The sequence below is a fragment of the Argentina anserina genome, chromosome 3 (assembly GCF_933775445.1).
Source record: "Argentina anserina chromosome 3, drPotAnse1.1, whole genome shotgun sequence".
Lineage (NCBI taxonomy): Eukaryota > Viridiplantae > Streptophyta > Magnoliopsida > Rosales > Rosaceae > Argentina > Argentina anserina.
The window spans coordinates 26,702,240-26,726,297 of NC_065874.1; the positions used below are offsets into that span (position 1 = coordinate 26,702,240).

General features: G+C 38.7%; 5 protein-coding genes across 6 annotated transcripts; 1 reads left to right on the forward strand and 4 right to left on the reverse strand.

Annotated features, from left to right (window-relative positions):
• Positions 1-2,712: 2,712 nt before the first annotated feature.
• Positions 2,713-5,186, reverse strand: LOC126788505 (vicilin-like seed storage protein At2g28490). The gene is made up of 4 exons (XM_050514502.1): positions 4,832-5,186; positions 4,376-4,557; positions 4,175-4,255; positions 2,713-3,783 (listed from the first exon to the last, which is right to left on the reverse strand). Exons 1-4 carry the CDS (start codon positions 5,175-5,177, stop codon positions 2,713-2,715), a joined length of 1,680 nt encoding a protein of 559 aa, XP_050370459.1. The 5' UTR covers positions 5,178-5,186.
• A 1,778-nt stretch (positions 5,187-6,964) lies between these two features.
• On the reverse strand, positions 6,965-8,889 carry LOC126788501 (vicilin-like seed storage protein At2g28490). The gene is made up of 4 exons (XM_050514496.1): positions 8,547-8,889; positions 8,232-8,413; positions 7,977-8,057; positions 6,965-7,780 (listed from the first exon to the last, which is right to left on the reverse strand). The coding sequence occupies exons 1-4, from the start codon at positions 8,887-8,889 to the stop codon at positions 6,965-6,967; spliced, it is 1,422 nt and encodes a 473-aa protein (XP_050370453.1).
• A 1,711-nt stretch (positions 8,890-10,600) lies between these two features.
• LOC126788499 (vicilin-like seed storage protein At2g28490) lies at positions 10,601-12,633 on the reverse strand. The gene is made up of 4 exons (XM_050514495.1): positions 12,291-12,633; positions 11,829-12,010; positions 11,647-11,727; positions 10,601-11,394 (listed from the first exon to the last, which is right to left on the reverse strand). Exons 1-4 carry the CDS (start codon positions 12,631-12,633, stop codon positions 10,609-10,611), a joined length of 1,392 nt encoding a protein of 463 aa, XP_050370452.1. The 3' UTR covers positions 10,601-10,608.
• A 965-nt stretch (positions 12,634-13,598) lies between these two features.
• LOC126788504 (uncharacterized) lies at positions 13,599-18,984 on the reverse strand. 2 transcript variants are annotated; one of them, XM_050514501.1, is made up of 9 exons: positions 18,639-18,984; positions 17,278-17,355; positions 17,075-17,128; positions 16,907-16,986; positions 15,894-15,993; positions 15,735-15,797; positions 14,906-15,148; positions 14,157-14,217; positions 13,599-14,046 (listed from the first exon to the last, which is right to left on the reverse strand). In XM_050514501.1, exons 1-9 carry the CDS (start codon positions 18,906-18,908, stop codon positions 13,949-13,951), a joined length of 1,047 nt encoding a protein of 348 aa, XP_050370458.1. In that variant the 5' UTR covers positions 18,909-18,984; the 3' UTR covers positions 13,599-13,948. The 2 variants fall into 2 exon arrangements, with proteins under 2 accessions (XP_050370458.1, XP_050370457.1); XM_050514500.1 differs by having other exon boundaries at positions 13,602-14,046; positions 16,907-16,989.
• Positions 18,985-19,393: 409 nt separating this feature from the next.
• On the forward strand, positions 19,394-23,395 carry LOC126788503 (exonuclease V, chloroplastic). The gene is made up of 7 exons (XM_050514498.1): positions 19,394-19,745; positions 20,255-20,359; positions 20,716-20,837; positions 21,904-22,053; positions 22,143-22,296; positions 22,556-22,632; positions 22,936-23,395. Exons 1-7 carry the CDS (start codon positions 19,401-19,403, stop codon positions 23,138-23,140), a joined length of 1,158 nt encoding a protein of 385 aa, XP_050370455.1. The 5' UTR covers positions 19,394-19,400; the 3' UTR covers positions 23,141-23,395.
• Positions 23,396-24,058: the final 663 nt, after the last annotated feature.

Genomic DNA, 24,058 nt, shown 5'->3' on the forward strand with positions numbered 1-24,058 from the left:
CACTCGTCAGCCCATCTGGTTGACCCAAAGAAATATGAAATAAAACGTTCATGAGGAAATTAGGTAACCCTTCTGGTTACCCAATGCATTTATAATACGGGTACCAAGAACGCTGGTACACATCTGTTACCCCTCTCGTAATACACCGTTGATATTGGATAGCCACCCGCTACCCAACATCCAAAATACACCGAGTACCCATGAGCAGATAACCACCCGTTACCTCGCATGCAGTACTAAGGCAGACAGACTAGAGCTCTAACTGTATCGTAACTTTCGCCCGGCCAAAGGCTAGGTTTCGACTTGCCAAACACGTACAATAATCTCACATCATATTGTACCAAAATCAGGTCCGAAGACAATTCACATTTTAACAATCACAATGTTAAAAATCACGTACAATAATCACACATCATATTGTACCACACATCACGTCCGAAGACAAATCACAATTTTTAACATTCTCCGTGATAAAATCATGTACAATAATCACTCATCATATTGTACGTTTTAAAACTTTCACGATATCACCACAATAAAAATCATAACAGTATATTATATAGCAAACTATATATATTCGTATTTATTACCATTTATACAATATATACATAGTTCACTATATCCTATACATGTCATATTTCATAAACACCTGAAGAATTACGTACAATATTCTCACATACTCATGCTCAATTTTCCGTCACCGAAATGACTATTTTTAATGCATTAATAACAGTACGTAATTTAATGAACTATATATATATTATGTACCTATTACCATTATACTATATATATGTAGTCCACTAAATTATATACATGTTATAATTCATTTGATAAACACACTTGCAAAATGTTGAATCACCACGAGGGTAGATTCGTAAATTCAGTGAGATTTTACTCACCTTATCGACTCGAGCGTAATTCACAATTCCCGATGATATTTCATTTCCTCGATTTAGCGATCACCTTGAAAAGATAAGAAAAGAATTTAGAATCGTTTCGTAACCTTTAAATGCCGAAACAGTAATAATCGGTTACTGTTCAGCAATTTTCGGTTTTACGAAGTTACTGTTCAGTGGCACTATTCACTGTTACTATTTCCGGATACTGTACAAATATGCAATTAATACGTATTTCTGTACGTATAAATATTATGTACGTATTTCTGTACGCATAAATATTATGTACGTATTTCTGTACGTATAAATATTATGTACGTATTTCTGTACGTATAAATATTAATACATATTTCTGTACGTATAAATATTAATACGTATTTCTGTACGTATAAATATAATATACGTATTTCTGTACGTATAAATATTAATACGTATTTCTGTACGTATACGTACGATTTAAATGTAAATACAAATTCAGTAAATAAAATTTACTAAATTACCCTTTTACAAATTACTTTTTACATTTACTGAAAGTAATTTATATTTACATTTACCGAAGGTAAAACTTAATTACATTTACCGTAGTAAATAAAATTTACATTTACATTTAAGTAAATTACCAAAATACCCCTATCGGAAACACTGTCGCACCGCCGCACGTGGCGGCGCGTGGGGTGCACGCGCCACCCGCCGGCAGGCCGCGCGTGGGGCACACGCGCCGAGCCCAGAGACGGCGCGTAGCACGCCACCGCCGCCCCAAAACTCTCCCCTCCCTTCCTCCGCCCTTCCCTCGGCCTCACGCCGCCCCTAGGCTACTCCACGCACTAACACGCGCCGCCCACTGCGGCGGTAAGCCTTCTCTTTCAAACCTTCTCCAATCCCCCTCCGATCTCCACACATCCATCCCAAAATCATCCAAAATCATCACACAACATCAATATCATCATTCCTTACCTTGATTGCACGGCGGAGCCCTTGAATCGACGATGGTGAAGCTTGAGGTGCCGGCGGAGGAGATCGAGCAGTAGTGGAGGTAGGCGGCGATTCGAGGCTTAATCCTTGACGCGTGGTTCCAGGGATGAGGAGGAGCGGTGGCGAGCTTGCCTCGAGCACGTCGTCGATGTGGAAGCACGGCGATGAGATCCCCCGAGCTTCAAGGTGGCGAGTCGCGGCTCGTCGTGTCCAGGGGTGACTGAGGGCGGTCGAGCGACGTCTTTGGGGTGGGTGGTGAGTCTCACGGCAACCGGTGAGGCTAGATCGCCGGTGGGCAGTGAGGGAGAGAGAGAGGGAGACTCGGGAGAGCGAGAGGGAGAAAGTGAGAGGGAGGCGGAGAGAAACTGAGGGTTTCCAAAAGTGGAAACCCTAATCACAAATCATTCTATTTATACTCGTTTCCAAATCGGAAACTAACTTCCGACGTTAATAACTTTTACATCCGTCGTCCGATTTGAACGTGTTACATGTCCACGCACTCGTATCGACGAGCTCTACAACTTTCGTGAAGGAAGTTTTCGCAACCGATCGACGGAATAAAAGTCGATATAAACGTTACGGAAATGTAACGTTTTTCAATTTAAACGTTCCGAGAACGTTTCCTTTTCTCGTTTACTAACGTCGCAACCAATTACGTTCATTCTAATAAAATTCGAAATTTTATAGAATTCCAAATCAAACTAAAATGTTTGAAATTTAGGGTTATTACATAGAATGAAACCAAAAACAAAAGACAACTGAAGACGTAAGATACATTCCTAATAACAGCCTTAACAAACCCACAAAAACCTGTGCATCATCTTATTCACCATTACCACCACTCTCAATCAAAACCCATTACGATCTCCTTCCCAAAACTCTTGATCACCTTTGGTATCCCCTGAAACATGTCATCACCTTCCCCTAATGGAGGTTGCTTCCTCTGCCTCTCCCGTTGCGATTGCCGCCTCTCATCTTCCTCAGCTGGTTGCTCCCTCTCATCTTGCCGCCACCTCTCACCTTCCTGCCTCCTCTCGTCCTCCTTGTATGGGGTTCGCTTCCCTGCCTCCTCCACGGGAGTTTCCTCCGTCTCACCCCCCATGTAAGGAGTAGATGCTTGCACCGAGGGCAAGATCACAGACTCACGCTGAGCATGAACAATGCGACTCAACCGATCCTCATTCACACCAAAAGCAGCTGCAAGCTCAGGTCCTCTGAGCTCCCTAAGAACAGAGCTAGCACCTACTAAGAACTGCGGCCTGTTCTTGCGCGCAGAGGTGGTGAATCCAAAGAACTCGAAAGGGCCAACTCTGGATGCAATTTGACAGAATGGGAAGTACCTTGGCACCCAAAACACATCTCCTTGTTGAACTTTAGTATTCATTGCCGAGGTTCCATTTGGAAACACAATCTGTATAGTACCAGAGCCTTTCAGAACGACCCCGTATTCTGTTGCAATTGGGTTCACATGCGGTGCCATCATAGACCCTGCAGAGAGGTTGACAAGGAAAACACCGATGCCGGAGTCTTTTAAGGGAGAGTAATCAGATTCATCGAGTGCCTTGCTCCAGCCATAGTCATTTCGGAAATCAGCAGATCTCTTGAAGAGGTTGTAAGCATCTGGAGATTTTCCTTTTCCCTTGTAAGCATCAGTATCATCGTCTCTCCTTTTGCCATTTGATCCAAACATAGAGTTGAGGAGCTTCCTCCATGACCATGCTAGAGTTTGTTCTTCTTCGTCGTGTTCTGGTTCTTTTGTGTTGCCCATCATTCTCTTCATTTTTTGGAGTCTGTCCTGCTCTTTCAGCTCTAGGAATCTTGACCAAAGGCTTGGTGGATGAGGTGAATCGGTCAGGTATACAATCGGGCCATCTTGTTGTCTTGACAAGAAATCACTTAGTTCTGATGATGTAACCTGCAATGGACACACAGTAATGTGACATTCATCTTTTAGCCATCCTCCATTTTTAAGGCAATTGATGAAGATGAATTTTTTTTCTTGAACCATATTGATCAACTACTACCTATGTCGATCAACAAGATTACCACCAACTAGGCTGAATATAAAATCAACCATTAACTACATTTATCAAACACATACTTCAATATGTGTAGAAACAAAGATATGCTACAAAACGTTGCATTCAAAATCAGCTATTAACAACATTTACCAAATACCCCTACTTCAATATGCGTAAAAACAGCAAGATATATATGCTACAAAACCATGCGTTTGAAAGTCATCCAGTAACTGTCACTTCAATAAGTGTAAAAATAATAAGATATACAACAAAATGAAGCCTTACGTTGAATGCACTTTCGAGTATCTCCTGGTCAAATCCAGCAAGTACAGAAGCTGGATTATATCCTCCGCCGATGTAGAAAGACTGCATTTGTAAAATCCCAAAATCAGGTAAACAAATTTCTTGGAAATAAACAAGGGACACATAAAAGTTTGCGCTGAAAATACGTAATACATAAAATGTGAGTGAGACAGAGATATGTACCTGCAAAGTACCCATTCCCAAACTCTCCGATGTATCAACGCTACAAATGATGTGAAGTCTCTGCCCCTCCGCCGTATTCACCAAATAAAATGGCGAACCAGCCGGAATTCTGTACACATCCCCAGGCCTCAATCTCCTCTCTCCCAGTTGATCTTTGTATATCAGTCCCACCTTTGCTTCTCCTGCAAGCAATTATAAGTTATAACTAACGTTACAGAATCTCATAAAACCGTGTCGTTTTATTTCCCATCTTGGAACTAATACTACTTATCACACTTGCAATAAAATGTTTCTCTTCCGGGCGTGGGGCTGAGCTCCACAGCTAGGCTGGGTTCCAAACCCCTTTACAAAAAATAAAATGTTTCTCTCAGGGATCAAGGAGAACCCAAATAAAAATATATGAATAACTGAAGCTAGAAACCCTTATAATGGTGATCAACAAATGTGATTGCATACCAGACTGGACGAAGAGGATCAAGCTGGAGTCCATGTACTGAGGAACAAATAGGGACTTGGGCTCCATTGTAATAAACCCAATATGCATTGGCTTATCAACAATTCTCCCACGTACGCTTTTCACCACTCTCATTTCACCAGCTTTAGTTTTCACTACCTGCTTTGAGTTCTGCAACAAGAACCAATCCTCGTCTCCCATCATCGCTTCATGCTCTTGCTCTTCCTGCTCTTGATCCGGGTCTTCTCTCTGCCTCCCCCAGTCTTCATCTCGATATCCAACGGCCTTTGACAAACTATAGCACAAAACGAGCGCAATAACCAGCAGGCTAATGACTCGGTTTCCCATTTTGATCTGTTTCTTTCAATCTTTCTACTCTCTAGCTGTGTTTGATCTTTGAATCGAACTATGGAAGTATGAAGGTTCAGGGTGCGAGGTTTCTGATGAACGAGGTTGGTGAAGTGGCGGTGGGTATTTGTAGGAGATGTGAGACGGACACGTGGGATTCATGCAGAGCTGGTAGGATCGGTGGCGGGTTTTGGTTTAGACAGACATGGGAGATGGAAAGAAGTAGCAGCAACACCACACTGTGACAAAGTCATGTCGGAGGGAACGAGTAGTCCAACTCTCCGTGTCCATTCTCCACGATTTAGAGTTCTTTTTTCTTCATTCTTGTTTTCGGTCGATCTGGTTGTCATTTTACCCTTGTCACCTGCATGCTTTGTTTCCACGTATGCATCAAAGTGAAATCCACAACCTTATTTGATAGGACATTAATAGGAAAATTCTAATATACATGAATGTATGATATACATTCCACGTTCGATAGTTGATATTATTTTATAAGTGAGGTCAGAAAAATAATATCCGTTGTCCACCGTTAGATGTAAGATGTATAACATACATTAATATATACTAAATTAACCGCATTAATATGGTGTAACAGATAAGACATTTATCCAGGCCGGTAAGATATTGATAAGTAACACACTAAGTTGTACGTATTGTATTAGCTTAGCCCCTAATGTAAGTTAACGTACTCAATTATATACTGCAGGTACCGTGCTTCCACATATTATATTGAATTTGCTGATCCTGTTTCTATCGTTGAAATTGTGGCTACCACATGTATTACATGAAGCTGGAGTGAATCCTTAGAGCAGTGCTCTGTTCACTTCTACTTCAGTTGTTGGCAAAAGCACTATGATTAATGAAAGTTTATCTGGTTGATGATGAGTACGTTCCAAAAAACTCATAGCATCCAACAGTGTCTCGAACAGAGCGTGAAGTCTTGTGCTTATGTGGAAAAGGATAATGAAGCCTTCATTGATGATAAGTTTCGTAAATTATATCCCAAAGCACAGAAGAAGAAATCAAATTGGCTGTAAACTGATCAGAGCCTCAAACTAAGCCATTTCAGCTGGTTAGCAGCATGCAGGGTAGTCATCCTTATAGATTGGATGTACATCATTTACCAAAAAAAAAAAAAAAAGGATCCATGAGTCCATGGCAAAGCTTCTCTTGATCAATTTATTTTGGAGAATTCATTATATTTTTTTCTTTGAGGAGAAAATGTAGTCCCTTTCACGTTCAACTATTTCTCTAGCTCCTTTTCAATTTGTATTCGAGAGATTTGGTTCTTTGATGGAATCCGTCGAATAGGCAAAGATTGATCTCAGTGTCTGTTACTTTGATGGAAGATCATGGTTCTATTTGACACTTGTGGGGAAGCTAGCTAGTATGGAAAATCATACTATTAGTAATTTCTTCACATGACCCGCTCTGCCAAATGTTTTGTAACATAATTTAGCATCGTTGCTAGTTCCCTTAGCTAGTTTGTTGTCTTTCATCTTTCATTTAATGGAATTTCCACATCAAGTAATCTTTTATATTATACTTTCTTTCTTCAAAATGTAAAACGAAATTGAGTGAGCAAGAGATGGATTGTGGAAAAGTTGCCTTTATGTAAAAGAAAATTTAAGAGAAAAATGAGGCTAAATTAAACAAAATTGCTAGATGAGGTGCCCTAAACAGCAGCACCCTGGAGCTTCTTAGCCTGAAAAACAAAAAGCTATTGATCTTATTCGCCAAAGCAAGTACTCGATCAAAACCCATGATCATCTCATTTCCAAACCTCACCAGTCTGCCATGGGGATCCCTTCTGCCTTTGTATTCCTCTCGGCATTGTAAGGCAAAATGACAGCTTCACGCTGAGCATTGACAAAACGGTTCAGCCTCCCCTCACTCACACCAAAAGCAGCTGCAAGCTCCGGACCTCTTAGAGCTTCAAGCACCGAGCTAGAACCCGCCAAAAACTGTGGCCGGTTCGGCTGCGATGAGGTAGTGAACCCGAAAATCTGAAGTTGCTCGTTGTTAGAAGCCACTTGGACAAATGGGAAGTACCTCGGCACCCAGAACACTCTTCCTGGCTTTAGTTTTGCCTTCATTGCCAAGGTTCCATTTGGAAATACAATCTGGAGGTGTCCTGAGCCCCTTAGAACGACACCATATTCTGTTGCTGTTGGATTCACATGTGGTGCCAACATCGAACCTGCCTGAAGATTGACAAGGTAAACACCAATGCCGGAGTTTTGTAGCGGTGAGTAATCAGACTCATCAACTGACAAGCTGGATCCATAGTTGTTCTTGAAATCCGGCTTCCTGTTGTAGAGGTTGTAGGCCTTCTGTGCGTGTTCATGATGATTCTGCTTCCTCTTCTCGTTTTCGATTGTTCCGAACATAGAGTTCAAGAGCTTCCTCCATGACCATGTTTGGGATTGCTCTTGTTCATTTGGTAAGTCGACCAATTTCCTTAGTTCTTGTAGTCTGTCCTGCTCTTCCATGCTTACGAATTTCCTCCAGAGGTCTGAAGATGAATGAGAATTATTCAGAGATACAATTGGACCTTGTTGTTGCCTTGTCAAAACGTGCCTTAGTTCAGAAGATGAGACCTGAAATGGGCGTAAATAATCCTCATTCAAATGGTACATATGTCTATAAAGTATAAACTATTACAGCACATATTTCTTTGACCTAACTAGATAAAACGAGAACCATTATTAATGATCATTAGAAATTGAGGATTAGTGTCAAGAGTTCAAGATAAGTACAATATTTAATTTCGAAGTAATTGCATGATATGCTTACGTTGAATGCACTCGTGAGTACTTCGGAATCGAATCCAGCAAGGACAGATTTCGGGTAGTTTCCACCACCGATGAAGAAATTCTACATACAAAATTACAAACCATTGATTAATTAGTCATTTAATCGTATAAAAAATGAAACTTAGGTTAGTTAGAGATGTATGTACAATTGTACATTATGTGACAAACGTACTTAGAGATTGATAGCTAATATAGAGACCTAATTTATCAAGAGGATATATTATGGTTAGTGTACCTCCAAAGTACCCATTCTCAAACCTTCAGATGTGTCAATGCTGAGAATGAGCTCAAGCCTCTGTCCCTCACCAACATTCTGCAAGTAAAATGTTGAACCAGATGGGATTCTGTACAGATCCCCAGCTCTCAATTGTCTCTCTCCGAGTTCATGCCGGTGTACGAGTCCCACATTTGCTCGCCCTGGCCGGAACAATATATATATCTATTATCAAGATTACGTTCTATGCAGTACGTTATATGCACTTTAAGATTATATATCTAATTATCTATGCATGATTTGTAAAATTAAGGACCAGGCTGGAGTTATACAAACCTGTTTGGACGAAGAGGACTACGCTGGAATCAAGGTACTGAGGAATGAAAAGCGAGTTAGGTTCCATGGAGAGAAACCCAACATTTATATGCTTATGAACCATTCTTTGACCTACACTCCTTATCACCCTCATTTCCCCAGCTTCAGTTCTCAGCAGTAGTCTAGATCGTTGCAAAAGGAACCAATGGCGATGCCCTCCTCTTTGTTGGCCTCCCCAATCTTCTTCTTTCGGATCCATTCCCCAGTCCTCGTCGTGGTGATCGAAGTTCATAGCCATTGCCATGACTCCAAAGCACATGACAAGTACAAGAACCAGGAAGCTCACCATCACTATCTTTCCCATTTTGAAATGATTTGTCTAGTTCTATATTCAGTGATACTCTGACGAGTTTGTGTGAAGTGGTGGGATAGGTGTGGGGTTATGTAGAGGGGAGAGAAAGAGTTAAGTGAGACAAGTGTTATGCATCCATGCGTGCAGAGAAATGTTCCAACACCGATCTAGAGAGAAATACTCTTCAGGAAGAAAGAATAGCATGTCTATTACCGATATTAAGGCAAAACTAAGTCTAACCTAGACTAAACGTATTGCACAAATAAATACATGCATGCGATATATTATGAACTAATTTGTTCATCTCAAATGATATCACAATATTAAATAGATATAAACAATCAATATAGGCTCGAATATGTTTCATCAAATTCACAAGGGTGTGGTCTAGTAAATTGGTCTAGTGAGTTTCTTCTATGAAAGTTGGAGGTACATGCATTGCGAGTTTGACTCACAATGTATATGCTAGTTGCGCGTTGTGTATCACTTGTTTGGGTGATTCTAAATACACCTCCATATTTACTATCTATACCTCACTAATTTTTTGTTCTTTTATAAGAAAATGAACATCAACATGGCTGTAGGTGTTTCAGTGCATGTGTTCATTATATGCCACATTAGGTCATACTGTCATACCAAGATCCCATTCTCAACTATTTGAGAAAAAAAAAAAGGTCTTCATGGTTGTTGAATTGTTTGGTGACGAGGTACTGATTGCTCGACGATAGCGTGTTCCGTAGGTTTCAGCTTTCTATTTTTTGTTGTGTTTGCAGACAGTGTGCTCGCAACAATGGTAATGATGGCGTGGTTTGGTAATCGTTTTGGGGTCAAGTTGATGTTCGAGTTGGATGATGGAACCAAAGGCTAGCGTTTTTCCTTCTGGTACAAGAGGGCCTAGTGAATTTGATTGCGCACGAAGTGAGCCTGTGATGAGTGATGACTGTGAATCGGTGCGTTGACGCCAACTTCGTCATTAAGCTCTTTAGTCTGCATCATGGTGAGCATCGTCTCTTCTAATATATCGCCGCAGTGATATGAAGAGTGGTTTATAAGGCATGTGTTGATGTGTTCCTTTTATTCTCAACCCCTTGTCGATGATGGTGGCATGGAAGGAGTACACCGTGCTCCAAGAGAGTATAGGGGCGCTTAGTTGGTCGATCTCGAGTTGCTTATTTGTAGATGTTGGTGTAGGGTTTTTAGCTATTTCTTTAGCGATCAATGAATGAGACAATTAACAAATTTAGCAACTCGATTTAGTAAAATATTGAATTTGGCAATCCTTTAACAATTTTGTCGGAGCTTCAGTTCACCTTATAAAAATTGATAAATTGTTAGAAATTTACAATTAGCAAGTATGCTGGAGGTGGGAGTCATTTTTAGTCACCTTGCTCGTTGTTTATAGTCGGGGTCACCTTAGTTCAATCAGTGTGCGTCGGTTTTAAACTCTCAGTTTGAAGTCTAAAAAGAGAAACTGGTTGTACCAAAACTCGATCATTGTAATCGTTTCATTAATATAAAACATCTTCGTTGGGTACTAAGAAGTAAAAGGGCAAAAGCAAAAATGCGAAAATGGAAAGCCTAGCGTGCCTAGATCTGCTTAGTGCTTAGCCTGAAACAAAAGAATTATTCAAGTTCTTATTCGCCAGACAAATTCCTCAACAAAAAGCCATGACCATTCCATTGCCAAAGCTCACCACCAGCCAGTACTCCGTCATGCATCTTATCTGCCTTTTAATTCCTCTCCGCATTGTATGGTAAAATGACAGCTTCACGTTGAGCATTCACAAAATGATTCAATCTTCCCTCACTCACACCAAAAGCAGCTGCAAGTTCTTGACCTCTTAGAGCTTGCAGCACCGAGCTAGAGCCGGCCAGATACTGTGGCTGGTTCGGCTGCGGCGAGGTAGTGAACCCGAAAATCTCGAGTTTCTCGTTGTTAGAAGCCACTTGAACAAATGGGAAGTACCTCGGCACCCAAAACACTCTCCCTGGCTTTAGTTTCGCCTTCATTGCCAAGGTGCCGTTTGGAAACACAATCTGGAGTTGTCCTGAGCCTCTTGTAACGACGCCGTATTCTGTTGCTGTTGGGTTCACATGTGGTGCCAACATTGACCCTGCATTGAGACTAACAATGTGAACGCCAACGCCAGAGTTCTTTAGGGGAGAGAAATCAGACTCATCAACTGCGAGGGTCCATCCATGGTTGTTCTTGAAGTCTGGCTTTCTGTCGTAGAGGTTGTAGGATTCCTGGGAGTGCTCATGATGTTGTTGCTTTCTTTTCTTCTCGTTCTCAAGCTTTCCGAACACGGAGGTCAGTAGTTTCCTCCATGACCAAGTTAGGGTTTGCTCTGGTTCTTCTGAGAAGTCCACCAATTTCTTCAATTGTTGTAGTCTGTCCTGCTCTTTCATGCTTAGGAATTTAGCCCAAAGGTTCGATGGTGATTGAGAGTTCTTTAGATATACAATTGCACCCTCTTGGTGCCTCGTCAAAACCTGCCTTAATTCTGAAGATGACACCTGAAATCGATGAGAAATGTTGCAATCATTTATATATAAATTTATCCTATTGTCATGCATGGATGATATTAAAAATCCAAGGTTATGGGTAGTTGGGTACATATATAGGGTACAATGTACTTCGAACTTTGTACTTGATATCATGGATACAATTGGAACCCTCGGATTTCTAGCGATTATTCAGATCCGAAATCCAGGATTACCAAAGAGAAGGAAAGGATCAAATTTGATGTTATATAATGCAATACTTACGTTAAATGCACTTGTGAGTATTTCAGAATCGAAACCAGAAAGTACAGATTTCGGGTGAGTTCCTCCACCAATGAAGAAGTTCTGCATTTATACAAATCAAATGATCGAGCTCTATAACACTTTCATGGTACAAGCATGTAATTATAATGGTTAATTAAGACAACTGATAAACCATTATCTACCTCCAAATTACCCATTCTCAAACTGTCAGACGTGTCAACGCTGAGAATGATCTGAAGTCTCTGGTTCTCCCTAACATTCTGCAAGTAAAATGTGGAACCTGCTGGGATCCTGTACACATCCCCAGCCTTCAATTGTCTCTCTCCCAGTTCATTTCGGTGTACCAGCCCCACATTTGCTTGTCCTGCAAGAAAAATAGAGTTATGGTTCTATATATAATTATATATATAACTTCTATTACACTACTGATCAATGTCAACTCTGAGGACCTATATCTTCAATTTTCTCCTCCATGCATGGTGTAAAAAGGAATTATGTTTTATGTTATTATTCTTGAAGAGAACGATGTTTTTTGTGTAAGACATGCATGAGCACCTAGGTCAAGTTTTGGTTTCCAAAGGCGATCTCGTTTTAGAATGATCAACAAAACAAAAGTAGAAGTGAAACAAAAACAGAAAGTATACCATTTTGGACAAAGAGAATCAAGCTAGAGTCCAGGTACTGAGGAATGAAGAGCGAGTTAGGTTCCAAGGTGAGAAACCCAACATTGATATGCCTATTGGCTAATTTCTGACCTACACTTCTCACAACCCTCATTTCCCCAGCTTCAGTTTTCACCAGGACCCTTGATCGTTGCAGAAGGAAATACTGGTGATGCCCTCTGTGATGATGCCCTTCCCACTCTTCTTCTCTCTGATCCCTTCCCCAATCTTCATCTTCATGATTAAAGTTCATTGCCATTGCAAAAATTCCATAGGAAAGCAGAAGCACAAGAGCTAGGGGACTCACCATCACTCTGTTTCCCATTGTTGATTGACTTGTTCCTTTCTTCTCTCAGTATTACTCTGATGAGTTTGTGTAAAATGGTGGAGTTGGGTGGAGTTTATGTAGAGGAAGCATTAGAGTCGAGGGAGACAAGTGTAGGTGCATCCGGATAGAGAAGCTTTCTAACAATACTAAACTATAGAGATAAAGCTAGTCTTCAGCTCTTGAATATCTGAGAGTAACCAACCTCCTTTCTACTCGTTCTCAGCTCGGTGAATTCTTATTTTTGTTTTAGTAATTCCATCGATAAATTATTCAATCTAGCTTCTGTATGAATTTAATGTACTGTAATATACTTACTGTACATGTTTTGTACACATCAAACTAATTCTAAGAAAAACCAACATGTTAGTGTCCAATGATGAAGACCCTACATGTACCAATAGTTATCAGGTTCACTATTATAGTCAGAAGAATGTGAAGTCTGAATTTCATAAAATCTTCTTCATTCAGTTCTCTAATATTGGATAATAGCATACATTTGAGCTTTTTTTCACCAGATGTTAATGTCAAAAATAAAAATCCATCTTCCCTGAAATACGCCTGGAGCTCCCTGAGGTGTCGGCCACCATAAACTCCATTAAAGATGATGATCGTCAAGGTATCACCAGAAAAAAATTGAGAACCAGATCGGTTTGCTATAAGGTACTGATCTTTGACGAGTACATATTAACTCAATAAGGAGGTTTAGGACACTCACCTCTCAAGAGTCTCATCCCCGAAAGACATCACCTAAACTAAACTAGCTAGAGGTTACATTTGACTCGCACATTTAAAGTTTTCAAGTGTTCAACTGAACTAATCAAGCAATCGTTTTATGTCCTGGACGCATTTCTGGTCTAAATACTAATCCCCGGTTCAGATGTCGTTCGGTTAAGCTTGCCTAACAATAGAGATACCAGTACCTTTTCCAATATTATTTGCAAGATTTTGATCGAATTATATCAAGACCTGTAATGAAGTTAGTAAATTAATCTCCCCTAACTGTGGAGCTGTGCGAGTAATAGGGCATCAACAATCAGACCCTGTAGCATCAGTTTTACCAATTTGATAGGGAACTGAGGAAGCTTGTACAAATAACAAATTTCTTGGATGAAGGTACCTGGTACAGATGAGAACAACACTACTAACAAAGTAACAATAGCAATAAAACTGACCTATAGGAGGGCTGAAAGGCAAGTAATTAAAAGACTTCACATGCTGGTACCTCCCTGAATGCTACCTCGATCATACCAGTGTATTCTTCAAGATTCAAAGTCTATCATAAGTATAAATGATTAAGCTCGAGTTTTTGGCCTCACGGCAAATCGTATCTCACATGTCCAAGATATAGACCACACGCAGGCGCCATGGGGCTAGCAGCAGTCACTGTCTTCGCATTCAAGATCCTCAACACTGTGTATTTCATATTTATTACCAAGAGAGAGAAACAATTAGCAAATCAGAAGAGAATTGTCTTTTCATAAAAAAATATCACCCAGAAGAAATAAAAGAAAAAGTCCTACCATCAGGTACTTTTAGATCTCCAGTTCCAACACATTTGAGGACACCAACAAGCAGTCTTACCTGTATCAATTTTAAAATCTTAATGAAGAGGTCCTCACAACTTGTATTAGAATTTAAACCAGCTAGGTAGGACCGATGAATCCTATTAACTTTGGGTTACCCATCAGTATTTGTTTTGGCATGTAGAAAACAAATTATTCAACACTGTTGTGGCAATTGAAGTGATGATCCATCAAATTTCATTGACAATTATATGAAATTTCTGTAGAACTCATACATGGTACTAATAAGGCACATAATAATACCACTGAATTAAAAGTCTAAAGAAACATGAAAGTTGCTAGTCATGTAAAACATAATAGGATAAGCAAAGCAATAAATATGAAGTTCGAGGGGAAATTAGAAGTTGACAATAAGCATATGAGAGAACAGATTGCATATTCCAACTGAACCTGTTATTAACTTATTAAGATATTCACGTCACCAATGAATGAACATATAGGTGATTTATAGGTTATTTCTTGGGTATATAGGTACAATCTTATGGATGCAGAGCAGTAAAATTTATATGGTGGACCCAAAAGTAACAAAGAGAAAAAAAAGTACAAACTCGAAAGACCTCACCACCCAAAAGGCGGATACACATAACAAAGCACTTATAGACACTCGCTATCAACAAAAGCCTTAATACAGGAATCTCAAATAACATAAACAGTAATAAACAAGACACTAGAGGAAGAATCAAGACCTGGTGGTATAGAAAAGCACGTGCTCGCGCTGTTACCACAAAGCATCTGTGTTTTTTCCTCGAGCCAAATCCTTGATTAGTTGCTCCATTGAAACTAGGGTGGCAGTTGGTCCCACATGTATTGGTACTATGCGCATCTTCCTGCAGTAAAATGCTGTTCCTCTCTGCCATTGTTGGAAAGTTTGGAGATGAGATAACCTCGGTCACATTCAACTCATCCAACGTTCTGATTGGTGACTTCGCCTGGTAAACAACAAAACAAAACAAAGGGGAAACAAAAAATTTAGCAAACATCCAATACATATGAAAAAAGAACAAACAAACATAGAAGGACAGGGTAAACTAAGCATGCTATGGTACAGTGGTTAGAATAAAGCAGCCAACCTACATAATCAGTCACTCTAGACACTACCAAACATTTTTTCCGTTTTATAAATCAAATCCAAAGATCCATGTAGTAAAGTGCTCTACTTAAAAACTAAACCTTAACCCTTAGATTTGGAATCACACTGTCCAAATGGAGCTCCATAATTAACTTGTATTTTTCTCAAAGACAACAAAACATAGAGGTGAACTCAAACTTCAAACCATGGACAAGATTTCCCCATCCAGGGCTACAGTACCAAAATACTAATCTAATTTCCAGAAAGCATTCCTTTGAGTACAAAACACCAATGCCAAGTTAAGCTCAGAGACGCCTCTAAGTTCAAATAAAAACATACAGGAATGTCTGTAAATATAGTGGTTAACAAAGCCCTAAGTCTTCATTGCATGATAAAGAATTCATCTCACAGTACAATATCAGTAACAACAAAAACTTAAATACTACCTGACAGCCTGCTGCTCTAAAGGAACTAAAATCATGGTGCCCAACCAGAATTTTGCAGGCTTCCTGCATGAACTTAAATTAATGAAATAGCCTGGACAAAATTGATTACAAAGGATATGTACTCAAGTAAACATGTGATGTGCAAACTGTTAACACCACCTGCATAGCCAAAATGTCCAGCTCCTCAGGCACATGCCATGCGCGGTCCTTCTCAAAGGTTGATAAAGGTTCTGGCCCAGATAGCAAGCGATAGAAGTACCTGAATGAATTTAAAAGAAAACAAATCAAACATCTTCCGAACAGTCTAATTCAAGTACCTAAGCATAATAATGCATGAATTCAAAGGATAACTGCAGTATTCTTCAAACGGTATTTGTAGAGGATGCCATTATACTGGGCACAATCAATTTCATAACTAAAAAGTTGCAAGAGTATGATCATTCTACAGCTTCTTTTGACAGTGGGCACTACCACTCTGAAGAGATAGCAGGATCCCACTGATTATTTCAAATACATGTTTGCAGCATGCCTCTGTTCTATAAAAGTCACCAGAAGCACGTCCACAAAGTAGCGCCAAATGCAATAGATGGCTGAGATCATATCCTAGGGTTCTGTTTCTGAAATTTGATTATATGATGTACTTTTATCTGGAATTACTCAAAATTACAAATGATACTGTTGGACTTATTTAAATTTGCTTTAGTCTCTCACTAAACCAACATAGATACGTTTTCCTTGATAAAGAGTATCCACAATCCCTAAAACTATGAGAAACTTGAAACATGTATTCAAATTTAAAGGAAAGTATTCCTTCAATTAGATTTGTTCCTACTCATGTTCAAAGGTAATTTTTTTTTTCTATTCTATGTGCTTTCTGATGATTTAATGGCAATAAACAGTTAACTATAGAATATTTTGTGATACACTATTTTGAATCAAGAAAGTCTTAAGTGTCTCAAAAATTCAAGCCTTACAAAGTGTAAGGGGAGATAAACCATTGTTTTTACGCCCTCATCAAGATGCACCTTTGATATGCTGATGTACCGGAGTAACTTGATAGCTATAGTAAAATAAATGTGCACAGATAAGTATACAGGACTATTGTCTAGAAGATTCAATATCCTGTATGGAATTAGATTCATATGACCTGTTATAGAACCATGAGTACCTACGTGCGTTCTTGAGCTTTAAATCTAGCATGAAAATCAGCTGGAACATTTCGAACATCTACCACCATTACATCACCTTCATTCTTCTGATGAGACCAAAGAAAGTACATCAGAATTGTCTCGAGTTTTCAAATCCACAGTAAACAATTTGTTTTAATACAAAATCAATACCTGTAAGAAATGATTTACAGCTTTTTGCACCACTATAGGTTCATAAGGTGGTAGCTACATGTAAACAGAAATATAACCGGTTTAGCAGGAAGAACTGTTGATATATCATAATTTTTTTTTTGCCACGAAGAAGAGATATGATGTATTCGTTTCTTTTCACATAATGCAACACATTTATGATAAATATATACCAAATAACTTACCACTTCACCAGGCTTTCTTTTGCTGATGCGCTCAACATCTACATGACAAACATTGGACAAGGCATGGACTCCTGCATCCTACAACACAAAAGGATGCATCCACCTCATGTCCCGCGTAATATAACAAATGCCAGAATGTAAACAAGACAAGGAAACACTGACGGAAAGAAACTTTTCTGGTGCATGCAAATATAAAATTAATTTAATATCAGAAATCTTTAATTTCTTTACAAAATAGTTGTATGCTTTAACATAGATATGCTGTCATAAAATCAGAACTAAATGCTAAATATGAAAGCATGAAATTGGTGGGATTAGAATATTGTGACTACATATCTGAAGTCAAAGGCCATAAAAATAGTACAATACAAGAGATTATGGAATTGTGTATTACAATGAATTTCTTGAAGGTTATTAATGAAATTTCTATAACAAAATTTGAAGAAAAATCAACATATATGCCAATGATGTGTGAATTACAGGACATAGCAGCCACCTTCTATTTCTCTCTTCTTTCTGTATTAAGTTGTTGAGGTCCGACCTTATGTTTCTACATCCATCCATATCAAACCCTTACACTACTTATCTATCGCTAAACAGACCACAGGCCAGATGATATAGACCCAGATCAATGAACATAAAAGGTAAAATATGATGGAGATATTCAAAATACGATCCCGAAATTAAATTTCCATCAAGATGAGGTTGCAAGCACATGACAACCGTTTCTTCTGGGCAATCTTTGAGAACAATATTTAAAGACCAGTACAGAACAAGAACACCAACCTAGATATATAGAAAATGTTAAGATCAGTCATAACCCATTGACTTTGGGAAAGGTAGTTTAAAGGCCACATTTTTAAAGGTCCAAACTGGATGGACAGCTAATGAGTCTCAAAACATTTCTTATTCTCATTGTTTCTTGTTTCGGAAAATTCAATCTCGAAACTAACAAAACAAGATCAGCAGCATTATGAAGATTGTGCCTAGCACGTACACACAACAAGTCTTTCCTAACCACACATGTACAGGAATATGGGATATCCGGCAGATTAATTTCTTTTTTTCGCGCACCACATTTTTTCCTAGATAAAGATGTATCTGTCTGGAGAGCGAATTGAAGAGTATTTTAACACAGTGACTGAAGACCAATGTTAAAGCGACTTGCCAGTCAAGGAAATCCTACTGCATTTCACCAGTTAATACCAAATTATAAAACTTTTCCACAATGACATACATGTAATAAAGTAGATAAACCATTGAAACAAAAACACTGTAATATAAGTCATGAATTAGAAGAAGGCAGTTTACATCAACAATCCAATCCAATGCATTAAGTTCCGACCGAAACATAAACTTACAGTTCGACTTGAACAGAAGATAGACACGGGCTGGCCAATAAACTTACGAAAAGCCTCCTCGACAACAGTGCGGCAATTGGACTGTTGCTGAGAGCCGGAGAAGCGAGTGCCAATGTACTCTATTGCTATCAGATACCGTTGACTTCCCGATGCTCGCCTCATCGAGTCCACTTGTGCTTCTTCTTCTTCGTTGGTGGTTTTGGAAATCTTTGTAGGTCTTTTTGGGGATTGGGAGTGACTCTCAAGTGAGTGCTTGGGGTTTTCTGACATGGGGGTTTAGGGGGCTCTTTGGGTTTTGGAAAGCTTTTGGTTTCTAGTCGACTGCCTTCCAACTTGAAACCGTACAATCCCACAACCTAGCCCCTCAAAGAGTGCCATTATCTGATCAGCGAACTGACTTCATTAAATTGTGAATTTTTAGATCTACTCCTCTGTTGTAGACTCTCACGACAAAAAATATGGGTTATCTCTATCTTTACGACTATAAAATGAGGAGTCAGACAACTAGATCATAAATTCACTCGCTCAATAATCACCTCCTTTCCCACCCTCATTCTCACACCCATAGGCAATTTCTAATACCATTTGGTTGCTCTATTTGGTTCCTCAAGGTGCTCCAACTAGCCAAAGAAGTGGAACCAACAAACCTATACCCAACTTTGGAAACTCTTCACACGTGAGTATCACGTGCCACACAAAGCGGGGGCACGTTTTGAATACAACTTGCCACACAGAGCCAACGGTCAATTTTCCGATCCAAAAATGACGGAGTCGTCGCCTCCCGACTCACGTCTCCTCCTCATGAATCCAATCGTGCCCGAAATCCCAACTGACATTGTCACCGACGAAGAAATGGCTCTCCTCGAAGCCGCTCTGCTCTCCGCTCGCCCTCTCTTCCCTTCGTCATTGAGAGGAGGATCCAACCTCGGCAGGTCTCTCCACTCCATCACCGTCCTTTCCAAGAGGGGCCTCTCGGGTTGCCCTGAACCCGATATCGAGGATTCGGTCGGGTTTAAGAAGACGAAGAAGAAGACCCGGTTGGGTGATTCGTTGTTTCACCGGTTCAGGAACAACAAGGGCTTCTCGGCCACCGACTTTACTGGCTCGGTATGGGAGTTTCTTGGATTCGGGACTATTTGTTTTGTGTTTTGGGGATTTGGGTTTGGTTTAGTTTTGTCAAATTTGAAGCTTTGTGTTTGATTGTGAGTCTTGGTGGGATTTTGTGAACTGGGTTTTGTATGGATTCTTGGATTGGAGATTGGTTTGTTAAATCTTTTGGGTAATTGGGTTTGGTTTTATTATCGTCAATTTTGAAGCTTTGTGTTTGATTCTGAATCTTGTTGGGACTTATTGAATTGGGCTTGATCAAAATTGAGGCTTTGTGCTTGATTGTGAATCCTGTGACATTTAAGTGAAAGGGGATGGGATGCCTTTGTTCAGTTGTTGTACATTTGAGGTTAAATGAGGTTTGAAGTGTATATTACAGTGAAGTTATGGATAGATTGTCAATATTTGTGTTGAAAGTGATTTCTGTATCATAGACCTGGAGTCTTTTTCGTATCTAAATGAAGCAACTGAGGGTTATACTAAGCTCTGATTTCATATTTTTGTAATAGGAATGGTGTGAAAAACAAAAGGAGAATCAACTCGAGATTGGCACAAGAGAAATCAGTAAGGCTATGAAAACTGGTATAGAGCGGCATGCAAAACTCGAAGAAGAGGTACACATCAGAGACCCGATTTTAATACTGTATGTTGAAGTCTGAGGTTTTTCCAAGCATTAAGTAATGAATTAACTGACTCTCCGCTTTTTCAATGGTATCGAGTAAGACTTGGCTGTTTAATAAAGTGGATATGCATATTGAAATAATAGTCAGCTTTTGGTAGATGAACTGAGTCTTTTCAGTTTACTAAAGAATAATTGCTCATCTTCCATACTTTTTGATATTGCATTGGAATTTAGTTGAGTTTGGCCTCCTCTTTCTTACCTTCATACTTCTATGCATATGTCAAGCAGTGAATTAATTGCTTTCTTTGATTCGTATACTGATCACAATCTGGTTATGTTTCTCTGCAGGTTGTAACAAGAGTTAAAGTTGTTGTTAATTCAGAAGAAGATAAATGGGCTCTGAAGCTTTTGAGTTTTATTACTGGCATAAATCAATTATATTTTGATGGATTGACTCGAGAGCTGCCTCTGTAAGTTAATTCATTGATGGTCTCTTGATTAAATTTTGGACTCCAGATCAATAATTTATGCAGCATTTAATCTCCAAATTGGTTAGCTGATGTTATAGTTTTTGGCTATGGTTGAAAAATGGATGTCAACGTTGAGAGGTCTTTTGTTAAAATGAGTTAGATAGACACAGTTTCTTTAGCATCTTACTCTATCAATGTTGATATTATTGGGTCATCTATCAGGATGGATTAGTTGGATTCTGTACTTCTCATCTGTAAGAAATGACATATGAGCCAAACTTACAGCTCTAATCCTTTCCTACAGTTTTCACTATATCTTGGATTTTGTATTCCTGGATCTTTGATAAATTTATCCCTACCAACTATGGTTTTTACATCTTATCATGTCCAATTGTGATAGCCATTTAACTAGCTAAATGGTGAGAAACTGCCATATGACTAAGCACCTCTAGGGTTCTACTCCATTGGTTCTAGCTATTTTAAGTAAAAAGATAGAATTTTAATTGTATTTTCAAACATATTTAAATTTAAAATCAGATGGAAAGAAGAGACACCGTGGAGAAATTCAAAGTTTATGTTAAGTTACCTCTCCCTAGGTGTTGATGGTGATCAGTGTTGCAAATGAAATATGATGCAGAAGCTTTATTAAAAATGGAATCCTGTACATTTGATAAGTTGAGATGACTGGTTCTGAGAAAATGATTCATGTTTTGAAGCAATTTGCGGCTCCAACGAAGTAATACCTTGGCTAGTCTATTGCAGACGCCCAATGTGATAGAGTTTTTTTGATATACACAATTGATTGTTGATGGTAATCAGAATTGACACAGGATAAGGAAGGTGTAGTAAAACTGGATTCTCTCACTCTTCTTATATATGATGAGATGATTGGTTCTTAGAAGATGATTCATGATGCTTCTCTTGAACAGATGCACTTATATATTTGTAGCTGGACTGCATTTTATTTTGCCTGCATCTTTTTCTCGTTGATAGATTTAGAACATTGATTCTCTCAAGTCTTAACCTTCTCTCCGTAAGTGATTGTGTATATTTCTTATGATATCAGCATAGGTTTTGCAGAAGGTATATGGATGGTTGGGGTGATTGATGAGGTTCAATTGCCTGCAAGAAAAACCCAGAGAAATCCAATATTAGTTGACACAAAGACTCGTGTGAAAAATGAACTTCCTTCTGAACCACAACGAAGGAATGGCAGGTTTGCACATCTATTGGCTTATGTTTCAGATGCCAGAGATTAGAAAATGCCCGAAAATATAGTCCTGATGTGCACATCCATTTTGGCAGGCTTCAGTTGATGTTCTACAAGACCTTGTGGGATAATTTAGTTACTTCTAGATTTCCCTCCAACCAGTTCTATGATAAATTTTCCTTAAATCCTGACTGCGAATTATCTGAAGAAATCAGGGAGTTCACAGCTAAGTCAGGGTGTCCAGCAACGGTAAAGATACTTTCTACTTGAGATATTAAACATCTAGTCTGATATATGTCGTTTTTTGGTGGATAATTTTTCTGTTATCACCATATGTTTAAAGCAAGTCACTGTCTTCCCTCTGTAGAGCAACACCCTTTATGTGATTTGTCTACCCTCCAATCAAATGGATTGGTGCCTACATAAGATAATGATAACATTGGGTTCTCCGATTACTACTTTCATTCATATCTACATATTTGATTTGTTTAATCTCTTGATTTTGCAGACCCTTGATGACGTAGTGAGATGCTACAGAAATGCCTGGATCATGCTACCCCCTGCGCATGACCAACTTTTATTGAGGTGACTATAAAATCTATTTTGTATGATGGAGATTTCTTATTCTTTATTTACTATCCATGTACATCTTTTACAGAGAAGTTTAAATATGTATAAGAATTTAACCGATATGTTAACAAACATAGAATGAATCCATAACAGGGATTAAGTTTACTCTATATAGAATGCTGAGAGGTTGCAGGCCAAATGTATCATTGATCAGTCTGCTGAACCAATTAGCTTTGCTGCATAGCTGTACTAATTCTTTGTTGACGTGGACTTGTTCAAATTAACCAGACACTACTAATATGATTGTTTTTGAGTCAGATATGAGTTACAAGAAGATCATTCACTCATCGGTGAAGATGAATTCACATACGATGCTGATTGGTTTAAGAAGAAACTTCAGGTTTCTCTTGAGTTCTGGCTAGGAGAGCGAGAAGCCAGTTACACTCCCGAGGAAGAGCGATGGAAATGCCTCTTCTGTCAATTTGCTTCCACATGTCCTGCAGCTCCTGCTAAAAGGCGGTAGCAATCTGCCAGCTTAGAGATAGGACTCGGCGAGTCCCATTTGGTGTCATTTCAAATTAGTGTCCTAAATAGCAGGTACAAAGAAGCATCGAGTTTTAGAGTTGTTTCTTTAAGGAGAGGCTATTGTGCCATGATTGTGTGATTGTTGTTGTATCGTAGGCATCGTTGGATTCCTAATCCAATTGCTTCATTGAACTTGCAGTGTAAATCCTCTTTATCAAAAGAAGTATGTTCAGTTGCTAATAAGCTTATAATAATAAACTCATTAAATTTTCAAAAGGAAACTCTCTAAACTCTTTTATCTTTAAGTTATTTTTTCTTTTTCACCAAAATCAACTCAAAGGGCAGTGTTTTACTGCACTGGAAAACAGTAAAAACAGTACTTTATTTGCACAAACTAAGGAAGTAACTTCTAAAGTCCTACTAAACACCAATGGTCTAAATAGCGGTTATCGGCATCGTATCGGTTTTGTAAATACGGATATAACGGGAATATATCGAATTATATCGGATTTATCGTTTTTACTAATTTTTAATTAAATTTAATATATTTATAAACATATACTTCAAAATATACCAATAAACTTGAAAAATTAAAACTTATATTTTAAAATGTACCAAATAAACTTCATAAACAAAAAATATTTGATTGTTTTGACAAATAAAATACATAAAATAGTATTAATTAATAAAAATAGAGGTAACAATTCATTATAAACTCTCTCATCATCGAATACTATTCATGAATCTTTCATTTCTTTAAATTATTTTTTTCAAAAAGACGTGGTTTAAAAAAAATACCGATATATTGGGTCAAACCAAGTTTGACCCGATATATCGCCATTTGACTTGATTTTTCGGGTTGCCGGATATAATAGACCGATAAACAACTTATCGTACTGTTTTCTAAATATCGAGA

Excerpts from the sequence above, each read along its gene's own strand:
- LOC126788505 (XM_050514502.1), bottom strand. The coding sequence starts at position 5,177 with ATGGGAAACCGAGTCATTAGCCTGCTGGTTATTGCGCTCGTTTTGTGC. Across the intron at positions 4,558-4,831 it reads GATCCTCTTCGTCCAGTCTG|GAGAAGCAAAGGTGGGACTG; the intron begins GTATGCAATCAC and ends AATTGCTTGCAG. Across the intron at positions 4,256-4,375 it reads TGGGAATGGGTACTTTGCAG|TCTTTCTACATCGGCGGAGG; the intron begins GTACATATCTCT and ends TTACAAATGCAG.
- LOC126788501 (XM_050514496.1), bottom strand. The coding sequence starts at position 8,889 with ATGGGAAAGATAGTGATGGTGAGCTTCCTGGTTCTTGTACTTGTCATG. Across the intron at positions 8,414-8,546 it reads AGTCCTCTTCGTCCAAACAG|GGCGAGCAAATGTGGGACTC; the intron begins GTTTGTATAACT and ends TGTTCCGGCCAG. Across the intron at positions 7,781-7,976 it reads TACTCACGAGTGCATTCAAC|GTCTCATCTTCTGAACTAAG; the intron begins GTAAGCATATCA and ends CGCCCATTTCAG.
- LOC126788499 (XM_050514495.1), bottom strand. The coding sequence starts at position 12,633 with ATGGGAAACAGAGTGATGGTGAGTCCCCTAGCTCTTGTGCTTCTGCTT. Across the intron at positions 12,011-12,290 it reads GATTCTCTTTGTCCAAAATG|GACAAGCAAATGTGGGGCTG; the intron begins GTATACTTTCTG and ends TTTTTCTTGCAG. Across the intron at positions 11,395-11,646 it reads TACTCACAAGTGCATTTAAC|GTGTCATCTTCAGAATTAAG; the intron begins GTAAGTATTGCA and ends CATCGATTTCAG.
- LOC126788504 (XM_050514500.1), bottom strand. The coding sequence starts at position 18,908 with ATGTCAGAAAACCCCAAGCACTCACTTGAGAGTCACTCCCAATCCCCA. Across the intron at positions 15,994-16,906 it reads TTTAAAGCTCAAGAACGCAC|GTACTTCTATCGCTTGCTAT; the intron begins GTAGGTACTCAT and ends AAATTCATTCAG. Across the intron at positions 15,149-15,734 it reads TTAGAGCAGCAGGCTGTCAG|GCGAAGTCACCAATCAGAAC; the intron begins GTAGTATTTAAG and ends GTTGTTTACCAG.
- LOC126788503 (XM_050514498.1), top strand. The coding sequence starts at position 19,401 with ATGACGGAGTCGTCGCCTCCCGACTCACGTCTCCTCCTCATGAATCCA. Across the intron at positions 20,838-21,903 it reads TTGACTCGAGAGCTGCCTCT|CATAGGTTTTGCAGAAGGTA; the intron begins GTAAGTTAATTC and ends TTATGATATCAG. Across the intron at positions 22,633-22,935 it reads CATGACCAACTTTTATTGAG|ATATGAGTTACAAGAAGATC; the intron begins GTGACTATAAAA and ends TTTTTGAGTCAG.